Below are 23,393 nucleotides of genomic sequence, written 5' to 3' on the forward strand. Positions count from 1 at the left end.
AACATTCCTTTGTCATATTTGGATGAAATACAAACAAAAAAAGTGTTACTGTCAGTGCTCACAGTGCGTTCTACAAACCTTGTCCTTGGTAATCGTTTGGTAGGTAGTTCTTAGGTAAAAGAAATATTTCCCCTTAGATGCAGTCCTGAAACTGCAGCCTCCTCTACTGCAGGAACATGCTACTCAGAAAAATGTTTCTTTTCCCTGTTGAGAATCTCTAACCTTGTGGTTTGGGGTGGTAAGGAAGTAGAAATAATGTTTCCTTTCCCTCTGGATCCATCTTGCACAGTAGGAACCTAAATATTCCAACTTCATGATAATTCCCCCCTTACTGTCTCCCCTACAGTTGGACCATCTGCGGTGCAGCGACTGGATAGCTCCACGGTGAGAACCTACTCCTGCTGAGAGGAGGAAGAGAGGGACCTTAAACTGTACACTGTATGTAACACAACACAGAATCTCGCCCTGTTTAATGCACAGCTTTCCTCAGAAGCACTTAAAACAGATACTGGATGAAAGAGGGCCATATTTCCCCCCCAAGATAAGCATATTTGTCTGGTCGGCTTGGCGAGGCTCTGCGGTGTTTTGGCCAGGTAGCTGTGATAAGGTGATTGGAGACAGCAGGGCATGCAGGGAGCTGTGGTCCCATCCTGATGTCTCCCCTTTAATGTCTGTCCAAAAAAGATGAGTCAGTTATGGTCAAAGCTTTTAAAAATCAGCTTTTCAGATAAACAAGGAGTGTCTAACACAGAAATGAGTTAACAAAGTTCATTTACATGATTATGACTGTTCACGGCTGCTGAAGAAGGCCTTATGAAACTTATCCAGACTTCACAGATTACAAAGTGAGCTTGCCCTACTCTCCTATCCAACTGTTTTCTTTGTCCTGCCAGGTGCAATAAAAAAAACTGTAATTTCTCTGAAGTATTTTCTTTGATTTGGGATGCCATCTTTCTGCATCTGCACCACAGAGACGTTCCCTCACAATTTAAATAGCAACCAGATGCTAAAAGCTGAAAAACAATATTTAAGATTCAGTTTCCCAAACAATGAGACATTAAACATAATTATGATTTGCTAAAAAAAAAAAAAAGTCCTTAAAAACAATTAAAAATTGTTGAAATGAGTCGGTAATCATAAAACTTTACAAGACCTCGGCTAAATGTTTACTAACGAAACAACGTCCTAATATTTGAACTTGTGACATAGGCTGTCATCAGTGCATTTACACTGATCAGCCACATTAACAGCAGAGAAGTAACACTGATCATCTTTTTGCAATGCGGTTGCAAACCTTTGGTCCTGGCATTCATGCGGATATTGTCTCTACACTGCTGTAAGACCAAGCATACTGAGCAGGATGTTCCAAAACAAGCCTGATTCAATAACCCCAAGGACTCAAACATTTTACTACCAGGCACAACAGGACATCTCCAAAAGTCAACTGTCCATGACCTGACAGGTCAGAGCAGATTTGTTGTAAGATTGGGAAGGTGGTTTTATTGTTGTGGCTGTACCAGTTCAGGCATTTCAGTCATGCAATAAGGACTAAGGTTAAAGTGAAATAAGTGTGTAGGGAAAGGTAGAGCACAGCAGAGGGGGTTGAATCAATGAGGGAAAAGGTGCTGTGTTATAACTATAATAAGATCATTGTGCAGGCAGTTTCTAATGCTTTCACCAGCTTGTTATACTCCTACACAGCAAAAAAAAAAGTAAATGATGCAAAGTTCAGAGCATTTCAGAAACTGGGGATACTGTACCAGAACGATACAGTGAGACATTTGCATACCTTTGCAGGCTTCTGCATTTCAGGATCAGTATTTACTGAAGGTGCAAAACTTGATAAAATATTTACCTACTTACTTTTTGGGGGGATTTGTTTAGTAGCAACATTAAACCTCCTCAGTTTAAAGTTGCAAAGCAGTAAAGCGTGAAAACATCCGATGGGAGTGAAGAGTTTTATAGGCGCTATACAGCAGCAGACCTGTCATTATCTGCTGCTGTGTTCAGTTATGGCTCTGCTGTGCGCTGAGCCGCACTTTAGAACAGCTTACAGCCCAAAACACTGTTGTTAAAGTTGTGTGGCTGAGCTGAAAGAACGCAATGAAGCCTGTCAATAAACTGAGTGCATAAAAAAAATGTGTAGAAGAAGACTTTAACACCATCCATTAAGCAGACAGGGAAGTAATTAATCATTATGCATAACTTAGTTACCTCAGCTATGTCACATATGTAAATGGGGCTGCATAAAATAAGATCAGGCTCTATGAAACTGCCGGTACCAGATGATCAATATTTACCTCTTAAAGCTGAAAACTATGTTTCCAGGGAGCCTCGTGTTTTATTAACAAGAGCCAAATTCCCAGTCATTGGACTTTTGTGCTGGTTCTTTGTATACAGGTTATATATGTATGCCAGTTAGAACATGGGAGGAAAAAACACTGCGTCTTGGGCACCTGACTCAGTCCACTGTGGTGAATCTAGTCTGCTCTAGCTTCATATTTCTATTTTCTGGACTTTAACTCCTATCCCCTTTATTTTGTTCTCATTGGCTGCCCCTTGCAAACAGAATTTTTTACAGAATTTGTAGGAGGGGCTTGTCAAGGGTTTCCCCAGAGGGCGAAAGCAGGCTGCACATGAGCCTACGCTGTATTTACTGGTGATCAAATATTCTGATTTCCTGTGGGCAATCCTTGCCTTGCCATTAATTCTCATCTGTTCCCAATTGGAAAAAACCTGAAAATACCCCTGGGGCTCCTGTGCCTGAGTTGACCTCATTAGTTTTTCTAATCTGTTATCCCCATCTGAAATTGAGCATTTAGATCACTCTGAAGTATGAATTTTTGCCTCACAGGGATTACTTTCATACACTCATTTCATGAAAAATTGGCTATATTTAATATAAGAATCTACAATTTTAACAGAAAATATGGGGGGTTTTAAGGTCCCTTTGAAAGTTCTTTTAAAGGCTGATTCATTAAAATAAGGATGCCACTAAATATATCTGAAAGCATCTTTATCCATCTTGTTTAGCTGATACCTACAAGAAAGGTCAAAGGTTCATCTCGAAACATCGAAAAATGGGGTAAAAATAACTAAGTGCTCTCTCATTAAAATTTACTCACTGTTTCCCCTTAAGGTGCAGTTCTGAAAGGAGACTAATTAGTGGAGCTGCTGGACGGGTGAAACCTGCTGAGGAGTGAACCATTCTGACACGCACTGCCAAGAAGCCCTGCTCTCCTCTCTAACACCACCCCCACATCCACAACCCCTTTTCGTCCCCTATAATGTGGGCACCAGACGCCGGTGCTAAACTGTCCTGCAGGCTGCCCCATTTCTACCTTTTACATGTACAGTTACTTGTCAAAGCATAATGTACTGTGTATTTCTTCTACAGGAGATGTGTAGGTTATCTGTAAATTAATATAAATATGCCATTTTTAATATATACATATATATATACACACATAAATATATATATATATATGCACACACACAAACACATATGTATAAAAAGATATTCAGTTTGTGCAAAAAAAACCCAAAAAAAAAACCCAACATCTCTGCCACCTCATTTAGTGGACCATAGATTACTATATGCTGCTCTTAACATATTACCCCATCCCTCTAGATCATTTTGTACATATGGTTTTATTTTTTCATTGTGCTGCTGCTGATGATGATGATAATGATAATTATGACGATGATGATCCTGTGCTGCACCATAAAGTGAGAGGAAGAGACTGGATGTTGTGGCAAAACACACCCTCTAGTGGTGGGGAAAAAAACAACTTCTAGCCCTCATTCTAGCAACTACATGATCCTTTCTTATGGACTCATTTTTAAAAAAAGCATTTTGAGGGGATGTGTCGACACGCAGGAAAAAACATGACAAGCACTTTCTTTAAAAAACAAAAAACAAAAAAAAAAGACCGCATCAACTCAACGGACTATTTAGTAGCCAAGGACAAAAAAAAAGAGACGCCGATGCTCTCTGAAGTCGCACAAAACTTCCTCTCAGAGATCAAAGGGGGGAAAAAAGAAGAGGCAGTGCGTCATACATAGAACATGTCACTTGTTGTACTGTATGTTTCATCAGGCGATGCATTTACACAAAAAGGACAACTACACTTTTAGCCGAGCTGGCCTTCTCCCCCCCTCCTCCCTCCTTTCAGACAAACAGATGAAATAACTGAAAGACAGACTGCTTTAGCTCATAGTGTGTGTAGAGTGTATATGACCATGTTGAAGTGAGGTGACTTAATGATAAAACAAACAAACAAAAAAAAAACAAACCCTGTTGCTTGCTGTGACTTACATTTGGTGTAATCGTTAACGCTTTGTTTTCCGTCAGTTTTCACAGGGTGACCTGCCGTGCTGCCCTGTTATCTGTCTTTTAGTTATTTCCGACGGACGACTCAAAATCAAGTCTTAAAAGCTTTTAATTTTTCATTTTAATTTCTTCGATTTGCACGAACAACAGATCGCTTTATTTTGTGTCCCCCCCCCTTTTTTTTTTTTTTTTTTTTTTATTTACTACTTCTTGTACTTTGGTCGAAACAGTGGTGAGCAAACAAATTTTCATTGTCAATAAAACAAAAAAAAGAAATATACTGTCAATGAGTCTTCATTATTTTTCATGAATCACAAAGCCATACTTTGCATTCACATTATTATTACGTTGTTTTCTATACGTATACAAAGGGCAGAACAATTTTATGTTATGTTAGTGGTTTACGAAAATACCCTGATGTTATAATGAATATGGCACCTGTATTCTGTAATGTAACCCTGTTTTGCATGAATTGTTTTTGATTTCCAGTTAGTTTGGCTTTTCTCATTTAATTTGTATTGTTTGAAAATGTTTAGTTTTAGGTTAGTATCTATTAGTTTCAGTGTTAAATTTGTATGGAGGGCATATCCTCGGGGCAAGATTTAGGAACATTTGTATGTTTTTGTTTTAGTTTAAGTTCACAATCATTTCAGCTTTTATTTTTTCAAAAGTCTAGCTTTGTATTTCAGTCAACTTTTTCACCTCTAGTTGTAGTTTTAACTATAATAACATTCATCAAAATGTTAATAATTTGATTCTGATAACACAGGGTTAGTCATTCAGTTCGATCTCACAGCCTGAAAGTGCGTTAATTGGACGGACTTACATAAAAAATTACATACACATATAGTAGCAGTATAGGGGGCTTGTTTACAAACTGTTGTTTTGTGTGTGTGTCATTTACTTTTTGTTCTGTAGTAAAAAATATTTCCCCCTTTTATGGTATTGCTCCCCTTTTTGTGATGCCTTTGTGAGAAAAAGCACCACAAAATGCCAACTCGGCAGCCAAAATGTATCCAAAAATCAAAACAAGAACAAACAACATGCCATTCCAGCTAAAGCTGTTCATTCATTTGGATTTAGCCTTTGTTAGTAACATAAAGTGACTACATTAACAAATGCTAAATGCTTCAATGACGTTTTTGTTCACTTCCTTGCATTAAACACACAGGTCTGCACTTTAGTTGCATTACTTTTGTTTCATGACTGATAGCCTAAAGAGCCAGAATCATAAAAATGATTATTCAGTTATTTCTAGATCTAACTGTATGATCCATTCAAAATAGAAATATGAATCCACTTGTGTGGATCTGGACTGGTTTCCAAAGGCTAGACATCAATGTCTACCTCTTCTTAATTTAGAAAACAAGAAAAGTTTCTTATTTCACTGAGAAATTGTGCTCACATTTGCAGCACTTTGTGCGTAGCATGAGCATTTTTGCACACTTATTATTAATGGAGCGACTTTTGTGTTGCCAGAAACTGCTCAGACTGTCCAGTTGGCATCCCACTGATGAACTCAGGCTGCACCGTGTCTGGACGCTCTCTCTATTTGCTTCTCGATGTCTTTAAACACCTCCGGGTCCTCAATAGTTGGAGAGATCTGTGGAAAAAAAAAAATCTTAACATGGAAAAAAAAACGTATAAGAATTTTGAAACTACCTTTTAAGTGGTTCATTTATTTTTTTTTTTCTTTTAATATATTTATTTTTGGAGTTTTTGCTTTTATTTTGATAAGTCAGTAGACATTTCCTTATGATGGGCACATTAATGAGTATTTTTAGCAAGTTAAAGTTTCCTGCGGGTCTTTTGCTGTTACCCTTGTGTTCTTTTTTCTACCTTTTTCAGATGCACGCTCTCTTCTTGGTCTGATCTTTGCAATACACCCACTTAGTCCTCAGTTTTTTTCCCCCCCCCTTTGAAGACATTTTTGATATTATTATTTTGATTATTAACGGTCTTGAAGCTGCCAGGTTTCTAGTCCAAAGCACAACTTTGATGGTGATAAATAGCACAAGTAATAGTCCAGAAAATTCACAGCGAGAGAGTGGGCGCTGTGTGTTCTTCCTCCTGCACAGTGAAGGCACAATGCATGAAAACAACAACAAACAGAATGTTTTCTGAGGAATCAATGCAGAAATCCTTGTCACACTGAAACGTTTTGTGCAGCTGAAAAATCTGTTGACAAATCCACCATATGAGGAGGTATTCTCAAGTTATTCTCTCCTGGAGACTACTGAGACAGCAACTCCAAAGAGAAATCTTTGGAGTCTGAAAACTCAAAAGAGCCACAATTTTGTTTTGAGTGAGTGTGTGGTTTACTAATGCACCATCGTCGCTCAAATTCTAAGTAGCGAAATTAGCATTACCATCTCCAGAGTTGCTGTAAAGCCTTTGCAAAAGCAAAAAAAAATTTCATTCAGAGATTTTATCCTCCAGCATCTACTTTTAAAGAAATGTTTGATGAGAATAATGCACTACATGTGTCCTTAACAGCTGAGTCTTACCTTGTAGGGCTTGCCATTGACCAGATTGGATAAAGAGGAGCGAGGAATCTTTCCAGAACGTGTCTTTGGCAACCCGCGGACAAAGAGCACTTTCTTAAAGGCAGCCACTGGACCGACTGTGTCTCTCACAAGTTTCACAATCTCATTTACGATCTCCTCTTCCGTTTTCTGCACACCTGAGACGTGTAGCGCAAAGCATAAAACGTTAATACTGCCGGGTAGTTTTATTTTATGCCCTAAATTCCTTGCAAAATTATGACACCCAGTGAGTATTCCTCACCATTCTTGAGCACACACAGAGCCAAAGGAACATGACCCTTCAGAGAGTCTTCGAGCCCTACCACAGCACAGTCTCCCACTGCAGCGTGCTGCAGCACTGACTGTTAAAAAACACAAATTATAACCGTCAGAGAAACATTCGCATCCTCTTCATCAACACCTGTAACTGCTCTGATACCTCCTCCAGTGCTCCAGCAGAGAGCCTGTGGCCTGCCACGTTGATGACATCATCAGACCGGGACATGACGTAAAGGAAGCCCTCCTCATCCATAAAACCAGCATCCATGGTGTCGTAGAATCCCTTAAGTCACATTTGGATCAGATTAAAAGAGCAGCTTAAAGTCAATTCATCCAGACAGTTTAAACATCACTCATGTTTAAGGGCTACAAATACCTAAAGTTGATCTGCAATGCAACATGTCTAACACTAGAGGGACACCTCTTCCTATATTATTTCGGCTTGTCAAACTGTGGTCCACAAAGCCTCTGCAACTGGGGTGTGGATAATAATTTTTTTAAACAAACAACTGACTTTTTTGTTTTACTAAAATTCACTGTGGAGTTTGGGTGGGTGTTTTGCTTCATAAACTGTTCAAATAAATACAGGTTTTAAATCTTTTTAAGCTTTTTAAATGATTAATCCTGGAAAAGGTTCAAGAACCACTGAATTAGTCAGGGGTGCTGAAGGAGAATTATTTATTAATTGTCTTTATTATTCCGCTCTTTTGTGACTAATTTGACTATTTAAATATAGCAAGAACACATAAAAAAGGGAAATAGTCTTTTGCACTATACCGACAGTCACATATAAATGAATCCCAATGACTCGATGACCAGCGAGAATTTCTAAAGTAATTATGAAACAGCTTACTGGAAACTTTGTGAAGTAGAGTTTCTTGAACAGATCTTGATTCTGCCATAAAGACAATGCTGCCCCAGGTGGTAAAGGCAATCTTAAAGAAGAAGTACAAAATTAATTCAGATAATTGTATGAAAAAGTCTGATTCATGACAGCTTCTATATAGCAACACAGATAAATTACCTAGATAAATTAATGATTTATTGTTTAAACTCAGAGAGTCAGTGTATCCAACGTTAAAGGGCAGTAAAGGGCTCGTCCTACAATAAAACTCAGCGTTTGTTTAAAAGGAGACAGGAAAGACCCAGTTCTTGAGCAAATGGCCCAATTTCCCAGGTTTTAAACTAAACAACCCTCTGCATGGGTTTATTCACTACAAGCAGAACATTTAAATTTATGCAACAATCCTGTAACAAACAAATTCCATTATGGTGTCTAAAGAATTTACATTTTACAGATTTTTAATAACATTTTAAACAACAGTAAGTCAGCCAATCACATAGTAGAAACTCAGAGGATTTAGGCATGCAGACATGGTCAGCACAATCTGCCGAAATTCAAAGCGAGTCTCAAAATAGTGAAGAAAAGTGGCTTTGAATGTGGCATGGTTGTTGCTGCCAACATGGCTCTGCTGCAACATTTAGATGGATGGCTGGAAATTTAGTTTAAACAACAAGCACAAAAGCGTGGATCCATCCTGTTTTGTATCAATGATTCAGGTCGACGCTGATGGTGTAATGATGTTAGGGATCTTTTCTTGGCACGCTTTGAACCCTTTAGTACCATTTGAGCATTATTTAAATGTCACAGCCTACCTGAGTACTTATGCCGACTGTGTCCGTCCCATTATCGCCACAGTCTAACCATTTTCTGATGGCTGATGCAGGATAACGTGCTGCATCACAAAGCTTAAATTATCTCAAACTGATTTTGTATGCATGACGATAAGTTCAATGTACTCAAATGGCCTCCACAGTCACCAGATCTCAGTACGATAGAGCACTTTTAGTATTTGTTGGAATGGGATATTTGCATCATGGATGTGCAGCCAACAAATCAGCAGCAACTGTGAGATGCTATCGTACCAATATGGACTAAAATCTCTGAGGAATGTTTCCAGGACATTACTGAATCGATGCCATGAAGAATGAAGAGTTAAGGCAGTTTTTAATGCAGACGGGGGGGGGTACAACCCAGTAACACAAGGTGTACCTAATATAGTGAGCAGTGAGAGTACATTCCATGTCAACTCATGTGAGTTCTAAATCTAAAGGCCTGATTCTTCGAAGACGTAGTCTAAATCTGATTAATATATTCTATTAAGCTACTTTTAAATTGTTATTGACGAAAAAAGGGGGGGTTTTTTTTGCCTCTAGTTTTGGGTTCATGTTACCAAATCATGGTGGATGCAGTCACCATGCATGATTAAAATGTGTAAGGAGGCTAAAAAGAAACCTGCAGCCACTTTGTTTATTTAATCTGTTCATGTTTTTGGCAATTTTCTAGTAAAAACCACGGTGGCTAAGAGCTGTAACACATCACACATTTCACAGACTCTCCCTCCTGCCTGTAAGCTTACTCTGTAAATATTCACACAACTTTATGAAGCTGTTTGAGTTTTGGCTGGCACGGACTTTCTGGATACAACAAGCAAGTACAATAGCACAGCTGTTCCTGTCTGAGTGTAGCTCTGCCTATCATTATCTCAGGATGCACTGTAGCATGGAGTCCTTGGAAATCCCCCTTAGCACTGAGTCAATACCAGCAATTAGAAAGAACAAGGGAGTGAAGTGATAACAGATAGGTAGAAGTCTGGAAGATAAGCCTGCAAAGCGAGTCATAGCTTCCTGATGAAGTCCACTTAACACAGGTAACTCTCTTTCACGAACATGCGCATGTACACCCTGCCTTCCCAACTCCAGCAATAGAAGTGAGTGCTATTTATAGTCATATGCTTGTTTTTCAAAAGTGAATAATTACCCTTAATGACTAAAAGATTCAAAGTCCACATTTCACTTGTGTACAAGGAGCAAATATATAATATCTTTAATGTCCGTGTCCAAGTGAGAGGCCCAGAAGAAAGAAAGATGAAGCGATAACTAAGCCACTCACGTTGCTGTGAACATATGCACCTGGCTTACCTCACCACAATATTTCCCAGGCTTCTTGGCTTCACCTCCTGCATGTTATCATCGATCACTGTGACTAGAGGAAAGGGAAAAGAGTGCATTTCAAATTCAGAGGTGGTTCTATCCCCCCGCTGGCAAACTGGAAGTGCAAAAAGCTTAAACGTAAGACAGGGAATTACAATCAGAAGACACACTTTTGCCCTGATATCCCTCACGCTGTAATCGTGGGGGTAACACACTGAATACAAAGAGGTCATTTCTTACCATTGTAACCTGGAACCGGTTTGCCAGCTTGGCCTGCAGGTGGCGTGAGTGAGTTTCCCAGACCGATACAACTGGAAGTAATAGCTGAGCCAGTTTCTAACAGGATACAAAGAAACAAGAAGGATTCATGAAAAATTCATGAGTGAGGCACAAAGTTTTAGCCAAACCACAAGAGTTCTGGATATGTGGTGTAATGTAACTGTTTTACTGTCCTGTATGAAAACCCTTTCATGGGGCACTGATCAAAAGAGTCCGTGTGGCGTTGTGTTGCCTCTCTGAGCAGCGTTAACCTACATTGAACTAAAGTATGACAGCTCCTATGGGCTCTCCCCGACTCCACCACACAACTATGCTCCATTAACGGCAAAGACTTGCCTGGCAGGCCTGTTAGCCCACCCACTGAAGGAATAACAGAATCAATCCAGCTCAGTGGGGAAGATTACATCAGAAATCACACAGCAGCAGGCAAGCCCAGCATCTGTGCAGAAACAGTCCTCCCTTTTAAGTTGGTGGGTGAACATCAGTCTCCCGGCATAAATACGAGAACAAAGTCCGCCTTCGTGTCTTCATTCTCACTGGCAGAGAATTTGCTTAAGTTCAGCTCGTGTTTCAGTAAAAATGCACACAACAGGTAACAGACAACACAATTATTTCTATCATTTTCATCCGTCCATGTAAATGTTTTTATTATTTTATCTCTTTATACATGCTGTTTGCACAAAGGGCAAGAATAATCTTACAGAAGTTTAAGGGACTTATTATATTTTCTCTTTTTCCCCCCGGTCATACAGGCAGACACACACACACACACACACACACTTAGAGTTTTGGAAAATGTTCTACATAGTTTTTTCATACACTTCCACCTGCAAATCTGTTTGTGAGGGGCAGCCAATCAGAACAAAGTTTGCTAGTGCTATAGTCACACAAAAGGGAAAATAGTGGCTGGAGACTGCAGCGTGACCATTTGCGATCAGGACAGTAATTTAACCACAAAATTACATTAGCACTCGGAAATCTTGCACAATACTTCCATTTGAGTCAAGTCCAATTTTTCCATGAAGCAGACTGCAGATGAGTTGCACTCATCAGTACCGACTGCACAGACTGATTGTAATGTGTTGGGAATCTGCCAGCATTTATAAATAAGATGGAGATTATTTGCAAACCCTCCCTAATCTCGAACCGCAACCCGTGCAGTCACCACGCTATTGAAAGTGATTGCCCAGGAGCTTTTGGGTGCTGCATGCTCAACATCTCGGTGACCAATCACCAGCCAACCAACAATTTTTCCTAGCCACAAGGAGGTTGGCTTTCTACATCGATTGAGCAGCTAAAAGGAAAGGACCTCAAACCGCTTCGTCTGACAGTGGATGGAGCTGCGGACAGTACCAAAGCCCAGTATTATTTAAACAGTTAATCAAGCAAAGCTACTCTAGTAGAGTCCAAGAATATATTAGGTCCCATTTAAATTTGGCATTTTAGTGCCAACCAGAGCCTGGGCTTATTGGACCACTTTACAAATAAGGGGTTGCTAAAATGCCTCATATTTCCCATGACGAATATGTAAATGGATCCACAAGCTGCTTCACAAGGTAATGAGCCTACTCTATAGGAAGTGCACGTGGTATAAATATGATGCTTGTATCATACATATTTGATGGTCGTTAACATGCAAATGAATGCAGACAGGTACTCTAAAACCAAATCGGATCATGTCTTGAGCGGGGGAGGAGGGTAGAGCTGGTGGCAGAAATGTCTCGTCTTCTGAGGGAGCAAAAGGAAAATGGCAAAATATTCAAATCTGCAGGCCCGCTATGCAAATGACAAAATCAGACACACCCCCTCATTAAAGCCAGAGGGAAAACTATATTAACAGAGGACTTCGCATGGGTTACACACCTGTGTGAATGAACATGAAAGACTGGGCGGGAGCGGGAACCTCTTCGCCTAAATGACTTTACATCCAGAGGTAATGGTGCCCCGTGGTGTTTTCTTGTAAACAAGCAAAATTCTGTTTACATTCAGCACATCTCATCAAAATGCACCGTGTGACTCTATGACATGTGAACAACAAGACTGAGCATGCAAAAGCTGCATTCATGTTCATGTTTACATGACACCAGTCACATAACCTTGGCTAGGGTCCTGCAGCAAGTCTTACATTACAGTCAGCTGTTCATCGTTGGAATAATGTGAATCATCTCACAAGACGTTCAGAGAGATAGAAGTAAATATGTTGGCATGCACATCCCCAAAGATCTCAATTGGTCTGCCATCACCAGCTCCCCCCTAAAGACAATACAATGCCTGCATTTTCTACGGAGACTGAGAGCCACCAATCCTTACCACTGCATCTTTACCAGATCACTGCAAGGTCTGGGTTAGCAAGGTCAGCAGAAAAGAAAACCTTACATGTGGTTTTACAAGTGTCCACAAACCCCATCAACTCCAAACACAGGCTGTTGACCCTAATTGCTTCAGACGGAAGCTTCTGCAGCTCATCTGAATCCCTGAACCCGTTTTTTGACATCATAACGTAGCTCTAGAAGATCTTGGGGAATGTTGAAACATGACACACTGGCATGGATCAGGACAAAAGTAGCTCTGTATCTTTCTGAGATGTGAATTTGATCTAGTATATAATAAAGTTCCCTCTGCTACTAATCGAAACAGGTGCAGGCAGACAGAGCCGCTTCCAACATCCAGCACAGCAGGTTTCAAAGGGAGGAGGCTGCAGTTGGTTGAGGGGGGGGGGGGATTAAGTTAGCAAATTATGATGGAGCAAAGGAGGGGGAGGGTGTCGGGGGATGTTTGGCGGAACACATAACACAACCCCTGTGGCCTCTGAACTGGCAACCTCGCTCATCAGTGACAAGTTAGCCACTCTCTGCAGGGTTCAAAACCCATCACTGACAGCGGGTAACAGCACTCACTGCCAATGATTTTTTTTTTTTTTTTTTAAGTATTACACCAGGTTGACCCACCTGGTAACTGATTTTAACGTGTTAGCATTTATAAATCAGATGGCAGTTATTTGAACACCTTTCCCGACATGTCTGAGAGTGACTGCTGTCATCGTTTGGAGACAACGACGACGCAATAGAGAACAGCTACAATAGTGTGATGAGACATCCCCTTTTGACCAGTCAACCCCATTTGATTTCTCTTCAGTTCTGCTGACCGTTACACCTTGCACTGCAAAATCCACACACTTTTAATCGGACTAAGAGATGAGAGTATGCACCATTTGGTGTTTCAAGATCAGTGCTGATACTCTTCTAATGCTCTAATGTTTTATGTCATTTAGTATGTTGTGGAAAAACAGAAGTTAACTTTTCTGTGCAAAATAAATAAATAATTGAACAGAAACGCAGAATTATTACAAAGTTAGATGATAAAAACAGCTGATCGCATGTAATCATAATAGATTCTGATAATATTCTTCTTTTCGCTTTGAATATTAAACCAATACTGGCAATCAGCCAATATCAGAATTTCAGTCTGAACCAGGAGGATGCAGTAAGGGTCGTTTACAAGCTCTACTGGACTGCACGTCGATTAGGGCTCGACACAGCTACTGAACCATGTCAGCTTGAATGGAGTGTTTAAACCTGGCTGTTTACAGCAGGAGCCAGAGCTTGCTGGCGGCGATCCAGGCACAGCCAGTAAATTCAACACTCAAATGAAAAGAGACATTATAATTGGACCTCAGCATTAAACAAGCCATACAGGAAATCAGAAGTGGCTGTGCCGCTTTCAGCCGTGAAATCAAAGATTTATAAAGCAAAGATTTCTCAATAATTACTTCCATCACTAAAACACGGGTTCTTGTATTTCCACGTGAGGCAAGATGAGAAATTTTCCAACAGCTGATTCAGAGCTTTACTAAAATCTCCAAGGTTCTCTTCATCCTTCAGATCTCAGTGGTCTGCTATATGTGGAAAAAACCCTTCTGAAACCTTGACCGGAGCACTTTGACTTACAAAAGCTGGATATATTTTGAGGATACTGCATGCTACTCCAGACGCTAAACTGTTTCACCTAACATTACTCACACTCATTTTTCAACCCATTAATATCTGATGCAATAGGAAAGAAAGATATACTTCCTTTCAAAGTACAAAAGCTGCAATCAAGTAAGTTTTGTGGATGTACTTATGTACTTACAATGTATTTTTTATGACTACCCTGATAAAATCATCTAGGTCGAATTGCTAGAGCACCAACTTCTTCACACTTTGTGCTCCTCTCTGAAGCTGGGAAGGAGGATGTGTACTCACTATTGTGAATGAAGTTGGGCCGATTGTATCTTTGCTTTGCAGTAGACACTGTATGTAATTAAAACTTTGCTTTGGTCTGCAGACAACATAAGGCAAAGGTTTTAATTCCATGCTTTATCATCTATTTGACTCCAAATACACCATGATGTACAAAACGAACACCGTGTTTTATTTAATGGCTGAAACTAGCAACTGAAACTGTAAAACTCATTTCAAATGTGTTTACTGAGGTGTTACATGAGCCTTAGTGTGCCTGCACTAATATCCAGTTATGTTTTTTCTTTTTTTCCCTGTCATCCTTATTAACCTGCTCCCTGCATGCGTATAAACCCAGAGAAACATGGAGGCTCTCTCTTAAGTTTCCAAGCACGTCCACATTAGTTTCACTTTTCAGAAACAGAAGTTGCGTCTAGTCTTATGTACAGTCTGCAGGGTTAAAAGCACAGGCAGATGTGTCTGTGTGACGGCAACAAGTGAAATCATAAATGTTCAAATTATAAATGTTCAAATAACCCACCACCAGTGCAAAAGGACAACTCTCTTCCTCCACCAGTGAGGAAGAGAGTGCAGACAGGGTGGAGACAAGTGTCAAGGGGGGATTTGTGATGGTGGGTGTGGAAGGATACTAGAGAGACCTGCGACGTACAGTTTGAGACAGTGGCACTGACAGAAAGACAGGAGGTGGAGCTGAAGATGTTCAAGCTTTCATTGAGAGTTAACAGACGGGACAAGATTTGAAATGAGTATATCAGCGGGACGGCTCAGGGTGAGCGGTCCGGAGACACAGTTAGAGGAGAGGCAGGGCTGAGGTGCTTTGGACTTGTGCAGAGAAAGGATGTTGAAGATGGAGCTGCCAGGCAGGATGGTAAGTGGAATGGTTCTTATATCGTGCTTTTCTACTCTAACTCAGCACTCAAAGCATGTTGAGCACATTTTCTTAACTACAAGGTTAATTCAGCCAATCACACACATTCTATAACTAAACACTTTGTTTAACATTCACACTTCAATGGATGCATCAGGGGAAACTCTGGGTATTATGTATGGGTAGTATGTTGTCCAGGGATAATTCGGCATGCAGACTAGCGGTGCTGGGAAGTGAACCACCAACCTTTCTACTTCCTGAGTGCCAAGAAAAGAGGAAGTTCATGGATGCAGTTAAGGACTGCATTCAGAGGGCTAGTGTGACAGAACAGGATGCTAAGTATAGGGCAAGATGGAGGCAGATGATCTGCTATGGCGACCCCTAAAAGGAAACATGCGAACAGAGACGAAGAGCAACACAGCAACAGTAGGTTTCTGTAAGTTTTGGGAGCTAAAATACTTTCCTGAGAACTTTTTTTGTGGAGAAACACAGAGTTCTTTCAAAGGTTTTCAGTCCCCAGGGAAAGTTCCTGAGGTGTGGAAACACAACACAGCAAAAGATATCCACTTACACCTCTATACCCTGTGGCTCACCCAAACAAAAATGATTAAAACATCTATCCTGCTTACCTAAAAAATATTTTTGACAGCCTGACATTTTCACAGCATGCATCACATTCGAGGCGTTTTATTGAATACTTCAGGAGACAGCCATTACCCCAAAAACTTGACTGCACGCACACACACACACACACCTTCAAAAGGGTCAGCATTTCATCCCGTAAGGTAACATGTCCAAAATGTTTGGCTCAAGACATCTTTATTGAGCTCAAACTGACAAAATACTTGCACTGCTATTATTCTAGTCACATTGTGCGGGGGAGTTTAAATATGCTGCATTCGAAAGGTAGACAGCATGGGCTGAGGCTGAGTAAATGCTAGAAGTAGTTAAAACATCTGGGGGCTGGAGCTGAGCACACATACACATACATACTGATACTGCTGGGCTGTCTATGTGCTTGTCTGACACAGCTTGGCATCAGTCTATCTCAGCTCCCACCTCAGTCTTTTCCTTTTCACTATCCCTCTGTACACAAACAAATCAATCTTCCTTCGACCTGTTGGAGATGAGCTCCGCCAGTGAGAGAGCCATTTTCAGTGTGATGAATGGGCTGAGGGAGGGGGAGGGATGCTGGAGGACACGTTGGTAGAGCGGAATAGGCGATTTGGTGGCGCCATTTCAGCTGAGAAGGTGCAATCGAAGTGCCGAGCTCATTACCAGCAGCTTGGAGAGAAACTGCTGTTCAGGAAAAACAAAGATGATCCTGCACTCCGTTTCGTCTCTGTAACTACTCGAGCGGCATATTCGTTTGCAAAAACAAAGGATATAACACCCTTCTCCGTGCCTCTACTCTGTCTTTAGGGATTACATGGAAAACAGGCAACAAGGACTTCAGTGAAACAAAAGGATGAATGGCAGTGTCTAGTCTGATGTTACAATATGAAACCTGAAAACCCAGGGGAGACCAAAACACTTGTAACTCAAGTGCAATCTTGTAGCATTAATGAAAATAGATGAAAGGCTGATTTAATAAATCTAAAATAAAACTACATGGGAGCTGAGTATACCTCAGAGGGGGCAACTGTTGGCAGGAAAACCGCTCTAAAAAGTCTCCCTATACACCATCTGCTCAGCAGCAAATGACAGCACAGGCAAAGGTGAGTAAATATAGTGGGGCATGTGAACACACTTCTACAGGGGAAAAAAATGCAAAACAAAAAAAACAAAACAAAACACACTCATTTAAAATTTAGCCACTCTCTTTGTAATTGTTCTCACTATTTTTAGATCACTTCCATAGAAAGCATAAAAAAATGAAAACAGTTTCGAGATTACAAAAACTGAAAGTGTAGAAGTGTCTTAAGCCTGCATATTTTTAATGACCAGCAGGGGGCGCCAGCACGGCGCTACAGTGACTACTATTGGAAAATGGCGATCAGCTTCCTCACTCTCTGGACTCAGTTAACACCTTCCTGAGTGTTTTATGGGCTTGTTATTTCAGGTTATATTGAAAAAACATTAAGCTACCTTTAATTACTCTTTATTGTAATTATGTTCATTATTAGTGTCAGGAAGTTACATTATCTCAGGGTATTCTCGTTGACTGGTAGCTTGTCAATGACAAGTCGACAACCAGGAAGGAGCAGCAGCAGCAGATGGCTACTCCTCCCTCGGCTTGGTTCCACCACAGGTTTCTTCCTGTTAAAAGGGAGTTTTTCCATCCCACTGTCGCAAAGAGCTTGCTCAAAAGGAGTATTTTGATCGTTGGGTTGTTGTAGGGTCTATACCTTAAATTATAAGGCATCTTGAGGCAACTGTTGTTGTGATTCGGCACTATGTAAATAAAACTGAATTGAAATCATTCTGCTCTAGAGTCCATCCAGAAGAGGACAGACTCACTGGAGAGGCAGCTGAATATTATTACTCTGTTATTTATTCATTACAAACTACTTTTCAAAAATATATGTATTTACAGAGAAAAACCTTATGAATGCCATCAAATCTTTTGAAACTCATGTGCCAACACCACCCGGCATAAATAGAACCTCAATCTCAAGAAAACACAGCACACCGAAGGAGATCCACCATGCACTAGAAATACACAAGTTTGCTTCTTATTTATTTATTTATTTATTGGAAGATTGCTTTTGAGGGAGACTGCAGAGATGCACGCGCTGATAGATTTACAACTTTGCTTGGGTCTCCATCAATTTGAGGTGCAGAGTTAATAAGAAAGCGATTAGTAATCTTCAAATAAACCGTGACAACCATTATTAGTCATTATTCTCTTTCAATGCCCTAAAAGTTCCCAAGAGGATTATATAAATCAGGTAAAAAGCTTACATATTTGCTGATATACTGTGATGGTAAAATCAAGTTTGAGGGAAGCCAATTAACTGCACTTGTGACTTCAGATGCACCTGATGCCAGTTAACCTTCTTCATTATTAATGCTAAACTTAGATACTGGCGCAAGTAAACAATAAAACGGTGAAAAGTAAGTAACAGTATGTTCCTTCATTTGTCAGACATTTCTGAAAGGTATGTAAGGAGATTAAATCTTACTTACAGCCCTACAGCAGCAGCTGTAACACGTAAATAAGCACTGCATGAGTCATGTGCAGTAAACAGCAATCCTGAGAGACAAAGCTCAGAGAGTTCTTTCTGCACAACAACACATATGCACAGTCGTATTTGAAGTTGTCCTGTTCCTGTGTTGTTGCTGGGGTAACTTAGTTGAGAGCTTAAAAAAAGGAGACCCAAGGTCAATGTAAAAGAGGCTGATGTGTAGGAGCATGAGAACAGAGAGAAAGAAAATAGATTGCAAGCTCCTTCGCCAGACAATGAAATACGCCCTTTTTTCCCCACATCGTTTTTCTTCATAATAAATGTTTCAGCTCTTCCTACACAAAGTCAAGAATCTATCTACCTTGTAAAAAACGGTTGTGAAAGAGAAACACCATGAAATTTTTAAATTTCCTGAATAATGCTTTTGAGGGAGACTGCAGAGATGCACGCGCTGATACGAAATGGGTGCAGTTGTAAAAGACGTGGCAGCATTTGCTGCCACGTCAGAACGAGTGCAAAACAAGTCTTACTACAAAGCGGTGGGATTAGTTCTGCTGTGCTGGACAGTGCAGACTTTACTGGTCAGACACACCATCACTGGCAACTGAAGAGTAAAGTACAGGCAGTTAGCATAGGCTTTGTTAGCTAAGCCTTTTGGGTTGAGCTGAAAGTTGAAATTATAGGTGAATGAAGAAAAGTTAAGAAAGGAAGCAAAATGCATGAGGAAGAGCATGCTGCAGGAGCTGCAAAAGCTTGCTGAGCTGCATACCAAAGACATGCATTAAAACCAGGACGAGAAATTGCAAACAGCATGCACACATCTCATTTACAGCTCTTCAAGGGGCAATTTCATCTCATCAGCTAAAAACACTGCCTCTCCCTTATCACTTCTCAGACAGCGCGGCTCGTTCGCTCAGAGCTAAGTTTATGCATACAAATGCACTACTTAACTTGCTAATGAACGACCCCCATCTTGTGCCTTAAAAACCTCAGCAGACAATGCAACAATGCTTTGGAATGAATGCCAAGCGAATTCCCAGGTTGGAGAGCTGATGACAGCGGCTTCCGGTAAACAACGAGGTAACACAAACGTGGCACCTCAGCTCTCTGAGATGTAATTACAGGAGCCACGACATCTGCGCTACTGTCTCTGCTGCACTGTAATGAGACCAAGTGAGCGACAGTGGGAAGGGGGGGGGGCTTATTGTTGAATGACATGAGGTACAAAGCTAAGGCTTTCCATGCTTTTCCAAAGGAGGGCAAGAGCAGGATGACATGATTCAGGAACAATTTACTGAAATGAAATGTATTCTTATTTAGGATACAAGAAGACACTGAGGGACTGGCCTATCTGCAAGAGGTATGGGGAGGAATATCAACCGTGTGAGGCAAAGGGATGGCTCTGTTTTGCAATTCCAGTTTTCACCAGGCTGGCCAAAATGAAGCGTCACAGAGGTAGCGCTCCATGGATTTTACAAGTAAAGCTAATTTTCTCAAATGTGGCATAGCAAAAGCTTTAAATAATGACCAAAATATATGTTGTGCTTTAAAGAGCAATTGGGAACTATGTCGAAAAATGGCTGTAATTCTTAACCAGTTTTAATATTTTTGTTAAATCCAGTGAATTAAGGCTGAAAGTCTGCACACATCATGAGTCTGATTTAACATTCTTGATGATGTGCAGAGGCAAAGTTGAAAAAATGTTGAAAAACACTTCTGCAGTGCTGAAGTCAGTTTTCAGATCCCTGCCACCAATTAGCCAATCCGAAGCTGAAGTGTGGAACACTCGAGGGAAATGTGTTGAAGGAAGAACTTTGGATTGATCCATTAATAAATCCCCAAAGCTTTGAAACTGTGCGTCATGCACGGCCAAAGTGTGGTGGAGGAAAAAAAACTGCTTAAACTTCAAATTTACCAAATGTTCAGATTTTACTGATGGTTGTATACATGCATTTTTACTGTTAATAACCACTGATATTAAAACTATTACTCTCTTCCTGTTAATTAAGACAGAAGATTCAAAGTAACCAGTAACAAGTAACAATTCAAAGTAATTGTGGTTAATTGGTTCTCGCCATGTCTTAATTTCTCATTTCCCCGCCATATTAACTTGGGCCCATGAGTTAATAATCTCATCATCTGCTCTATTCCAGGATAAACCGCTTCAGATGCACCATCTTATTTACATGTGGTGCTCAAAACTGACTAATCTGTGGCCATGCAATAACATCTCCCACCAGGGTCGTGAGAAGAACTTGCGAGAAATTAATAAGAGCACAGATATTGGTTTAGCCTGGCTATTAAAACATATTAAAGACAAGCCTTTGCATAATTTATGGAAACTTATGAATCTATGCGGACACCCCATATGTGATTGTTAAACATCTAACTCAAAAACTTTGGGCATAGCTACAGTCAAATGTCCTGCAATTTAAGAAAACACCAGCAAATAGACCATGCAAAACAAACAAACAAACAAAAACAAAACAAATGGAAAAAAAAGTTGAGAAAAAATGATAACTGAAGGAATTTTGGGGGAAAACAATAATGTGACAGAATAGCTGTGAAAGTGAAGCTAACCGTAAATAGCTATTAGTAAATGTGTCTACAGTATTACATGAATCATGTGATTAAAACACGCACATTGGCATGCATCTTTTCTCCCTCACAACGCTGATGAACTCTCTGCTTCTTTTGTGCAATCTGCTTTGATTTCTGTCACTTCTGCAACTGTCCATCCAGAAACATATATTTCTTTTTTGCTGTTTTTGTTGTTTTTGTGTTGTTTTTTCATGTTTTGCAGTGCAGTGTAGTTCATGTTCTGCCTATCCTCTCTGATTTGGAGATTTAGTTACAAACAAACTTGGAAAAATGTCTATTTCTGGACCATCTTAAAGCAGGAATGCCTACTGTCTTGGAAGCCAGGTATCACCAACTCACTCAATGAATGTCAAATCTTCTACAAAGCAGTGAAGAAAACTTGTTAAAAGAAAAAACAAACAAACAAAAAAAAAAAAAAATCAGAATTATTGAATGAGAAAAATGAAACCAAAATAAGAATCTCACCTGTGCATGCACACTTTTCATATATATAAGCTATCATTCTATTATATTCTCATACCATATCAAACCTATTACAGGCTAATGCATGGGTGTCAAACAGAGCCCACTGGTCAGAGCTGGCCAGTCAGGTGCAATGGCTTTCTACAAAAGTGTGAACATTTCAAAGGAGGATGAGGGGTCTTTTTTTCTCTTACTGTCTTCTTACTGAAAAACACATTACCGATAGCCTGCCTTACTACTAGGCAGCAGCAACATGGTTAACGGAACCGGCATGGTTCAATTCAATTACATTTCATGGTTGTGTGTTGGTCCTTTGCAGAGCCTGCGCACAGCTTTGCAGACTGTCATCTAGGCATTTACCATCGCTAGCGTGTAACAACCAACCAGTCTGTGGACCACTCTTGCTTTTGCTGCTTTCACTGCAGAGAAGACCAGAGTTATAACATAAAAAAGAGCAGAAGTGAAACTGAATGTTTAAAACAATGAAAACTGTCCACTGGGGCCACCGTCCATGTGTCAACTGAGTTGTATACAGACCATAAACATAAATGAGTAGGACACTTCTGGACTAATATGTGCCACAAAAAGGTTACAAACCACTCTAATAATAAAATATCCATGAAGACTCTCAGATATCCTGATTTAAATTAACACAGCAGAGTAAAATATCCCTGTTTAACCGTTAGGTAAAGATTCTTTATTAACCTTTGATCCAGCCGAGCACTCTTTCTCTTTTCCAACAGCAAGTGCTGGCGTGCTAAAAGCTTATTTTTTTATGCGTTTTCAATAAGGTTGCCTAAAACTGCCCTTCGCTATCTTACTGAGAAGAGGAGGATTTTAGAGTCCACTGCTGTGCCAGCAAAGCATTCGGCAAAAGCCGTGGGGGGACATTTCTCAATTCTACAAATTTATTTGACATGACAGATACTTTGAGGAGGTCCAGTTCACTTTTGAGATAATTTCATTCTGTTTGCGAAAGCATCTGCCGTCTGTCAGACTGAGTCGAAGAAACAAAGACAAACAGAGAGAGAAAGCCAGACAGAGTCAGGACGATCTAAAAACACCACTACTGTGGGTCCATCCGTCACCACTCACTGGTGAAGCAGCCAAAACCTGCCAACTGGAAACACATATTTGTTGCCAGGCAACACCAGTGACATCAGCAACCTCCATCATCAACTCCCTCCACCCTCACCAATGGCACTTGGGTCTTAAAATAGCGCTTAGATTATTATCAGGCTTCAAAATGGCAGACATTTGCTCATATGGACATAAGGAGAAGTGAGCTGGGGTTGCCAGCCGCATCAGATGGCCTAAACTATGCGAACTATGATATACATTAGGTGGGTGGGGGTGAGTAAGGGGTGTTCATTCATTTTCCAATATCTGTATGCATGTGAAAGCAGCATAAAAACAACCAAAATAAAGGTTAGGTGTTAAAAAAAAAAAGAGCAGCGTGGTGCCATGTCTGGTTGAAACAGGGTGAGTCAGCGCATGACAGAGGGAGGCTGAAAAAAATAATTGAGTCCACTGCAAATGATTCAGAAAACTAATCTCATCTGCACTGTAAGTACTCCAGAGAGAAAAGTAATCACAAGGTCAAATTAGTCAAACTCGAGCTCGTTAGCACAATTAGATATTCGCAGCAAAGAACATTTAAATTTAGTGTTGCATGCAAGTCCT

The 23,393-nt window shown here is 40.3% G+C and overlaps 2 protein-coding genes across 5 annotated transcripts in view; one reads left to right on the plus strand and one right to left on the minus strand.

Annotated features, from left to right (window-relative positions):
• Positions 1-3,978, plus strand: part of ppfia2 (PTPRF interacting protein alpha 2) — a 180,950-nt gene extending 176,972 nt beyond the window's left edge. The window contains 2 exon segments of the mRNA XM_040035557.1: positions 347-438; positions 3,140-3,978. Of these exon segments, the coding sequence (XP_039891491.1) occupies positions 347-405 (59 nt within the window). The 3' untranslated portion in view covers positions 406-438; positions 3,140-3,978.
• acss3 (acyl-CoA synthetase short chain family member 3) overlaps positions 203-23,393 on the minus strand; it is a 57,362-nt gene continuing 34,171 nt past the window's right edge. For 3 of the 4 annotated variants that reach the window (XM_040035558.1, XM_040035560.1, XM_040035561.1), the window contains exons 10-16: positions 10,372-10,467; positions 10,120-10,183; positions 7,991-8,072; positions 7,298-7,420; positions 7,121-7,220; positions 6,841-7,016; positions 203-671 (exon numbers count right to left, since the gene is read on the minus strand). In XM_040035558.1, the coding sequence (XP_039891492.1) occupies positions 393-671; positions 6,841-7,016; positions 7,121-7,220; positions 7,298-7,420; positions 7,991-8,072; positions 10,120-10,183; positions 10,372-10,467 (920 nt within the window). In that variant the 3' untranslated portion in view covers positions 203-392. Of the gene's footprint in view, positions 672-4,522; positions 5,937-6,840; positions 7,017-7,120; positions 7,221-7,297; positions 7,421-7,990; positions 8,073-10,119; positions 10,184-10,371; positions 10,468-23,393 lie in introns of those variants that run through there. The other variant, XM_040035559.1, reaches the window with a different exon arrangement.

Source organism: Simochromis diagramma, unplaced genomic scaffold, assembly GCF_900408965.1.
Source record: "Simochromis diagramma unplaced genomic scaffold, fSimDia1.1 OVJJ01000816.1, whole genome shotgun sequence".
NCBI lineage: Eukaryota > Metazoa > Chordata > Actinopteri > Cichliformes > Cichlidae > Simochromis > Simochromis diagramma.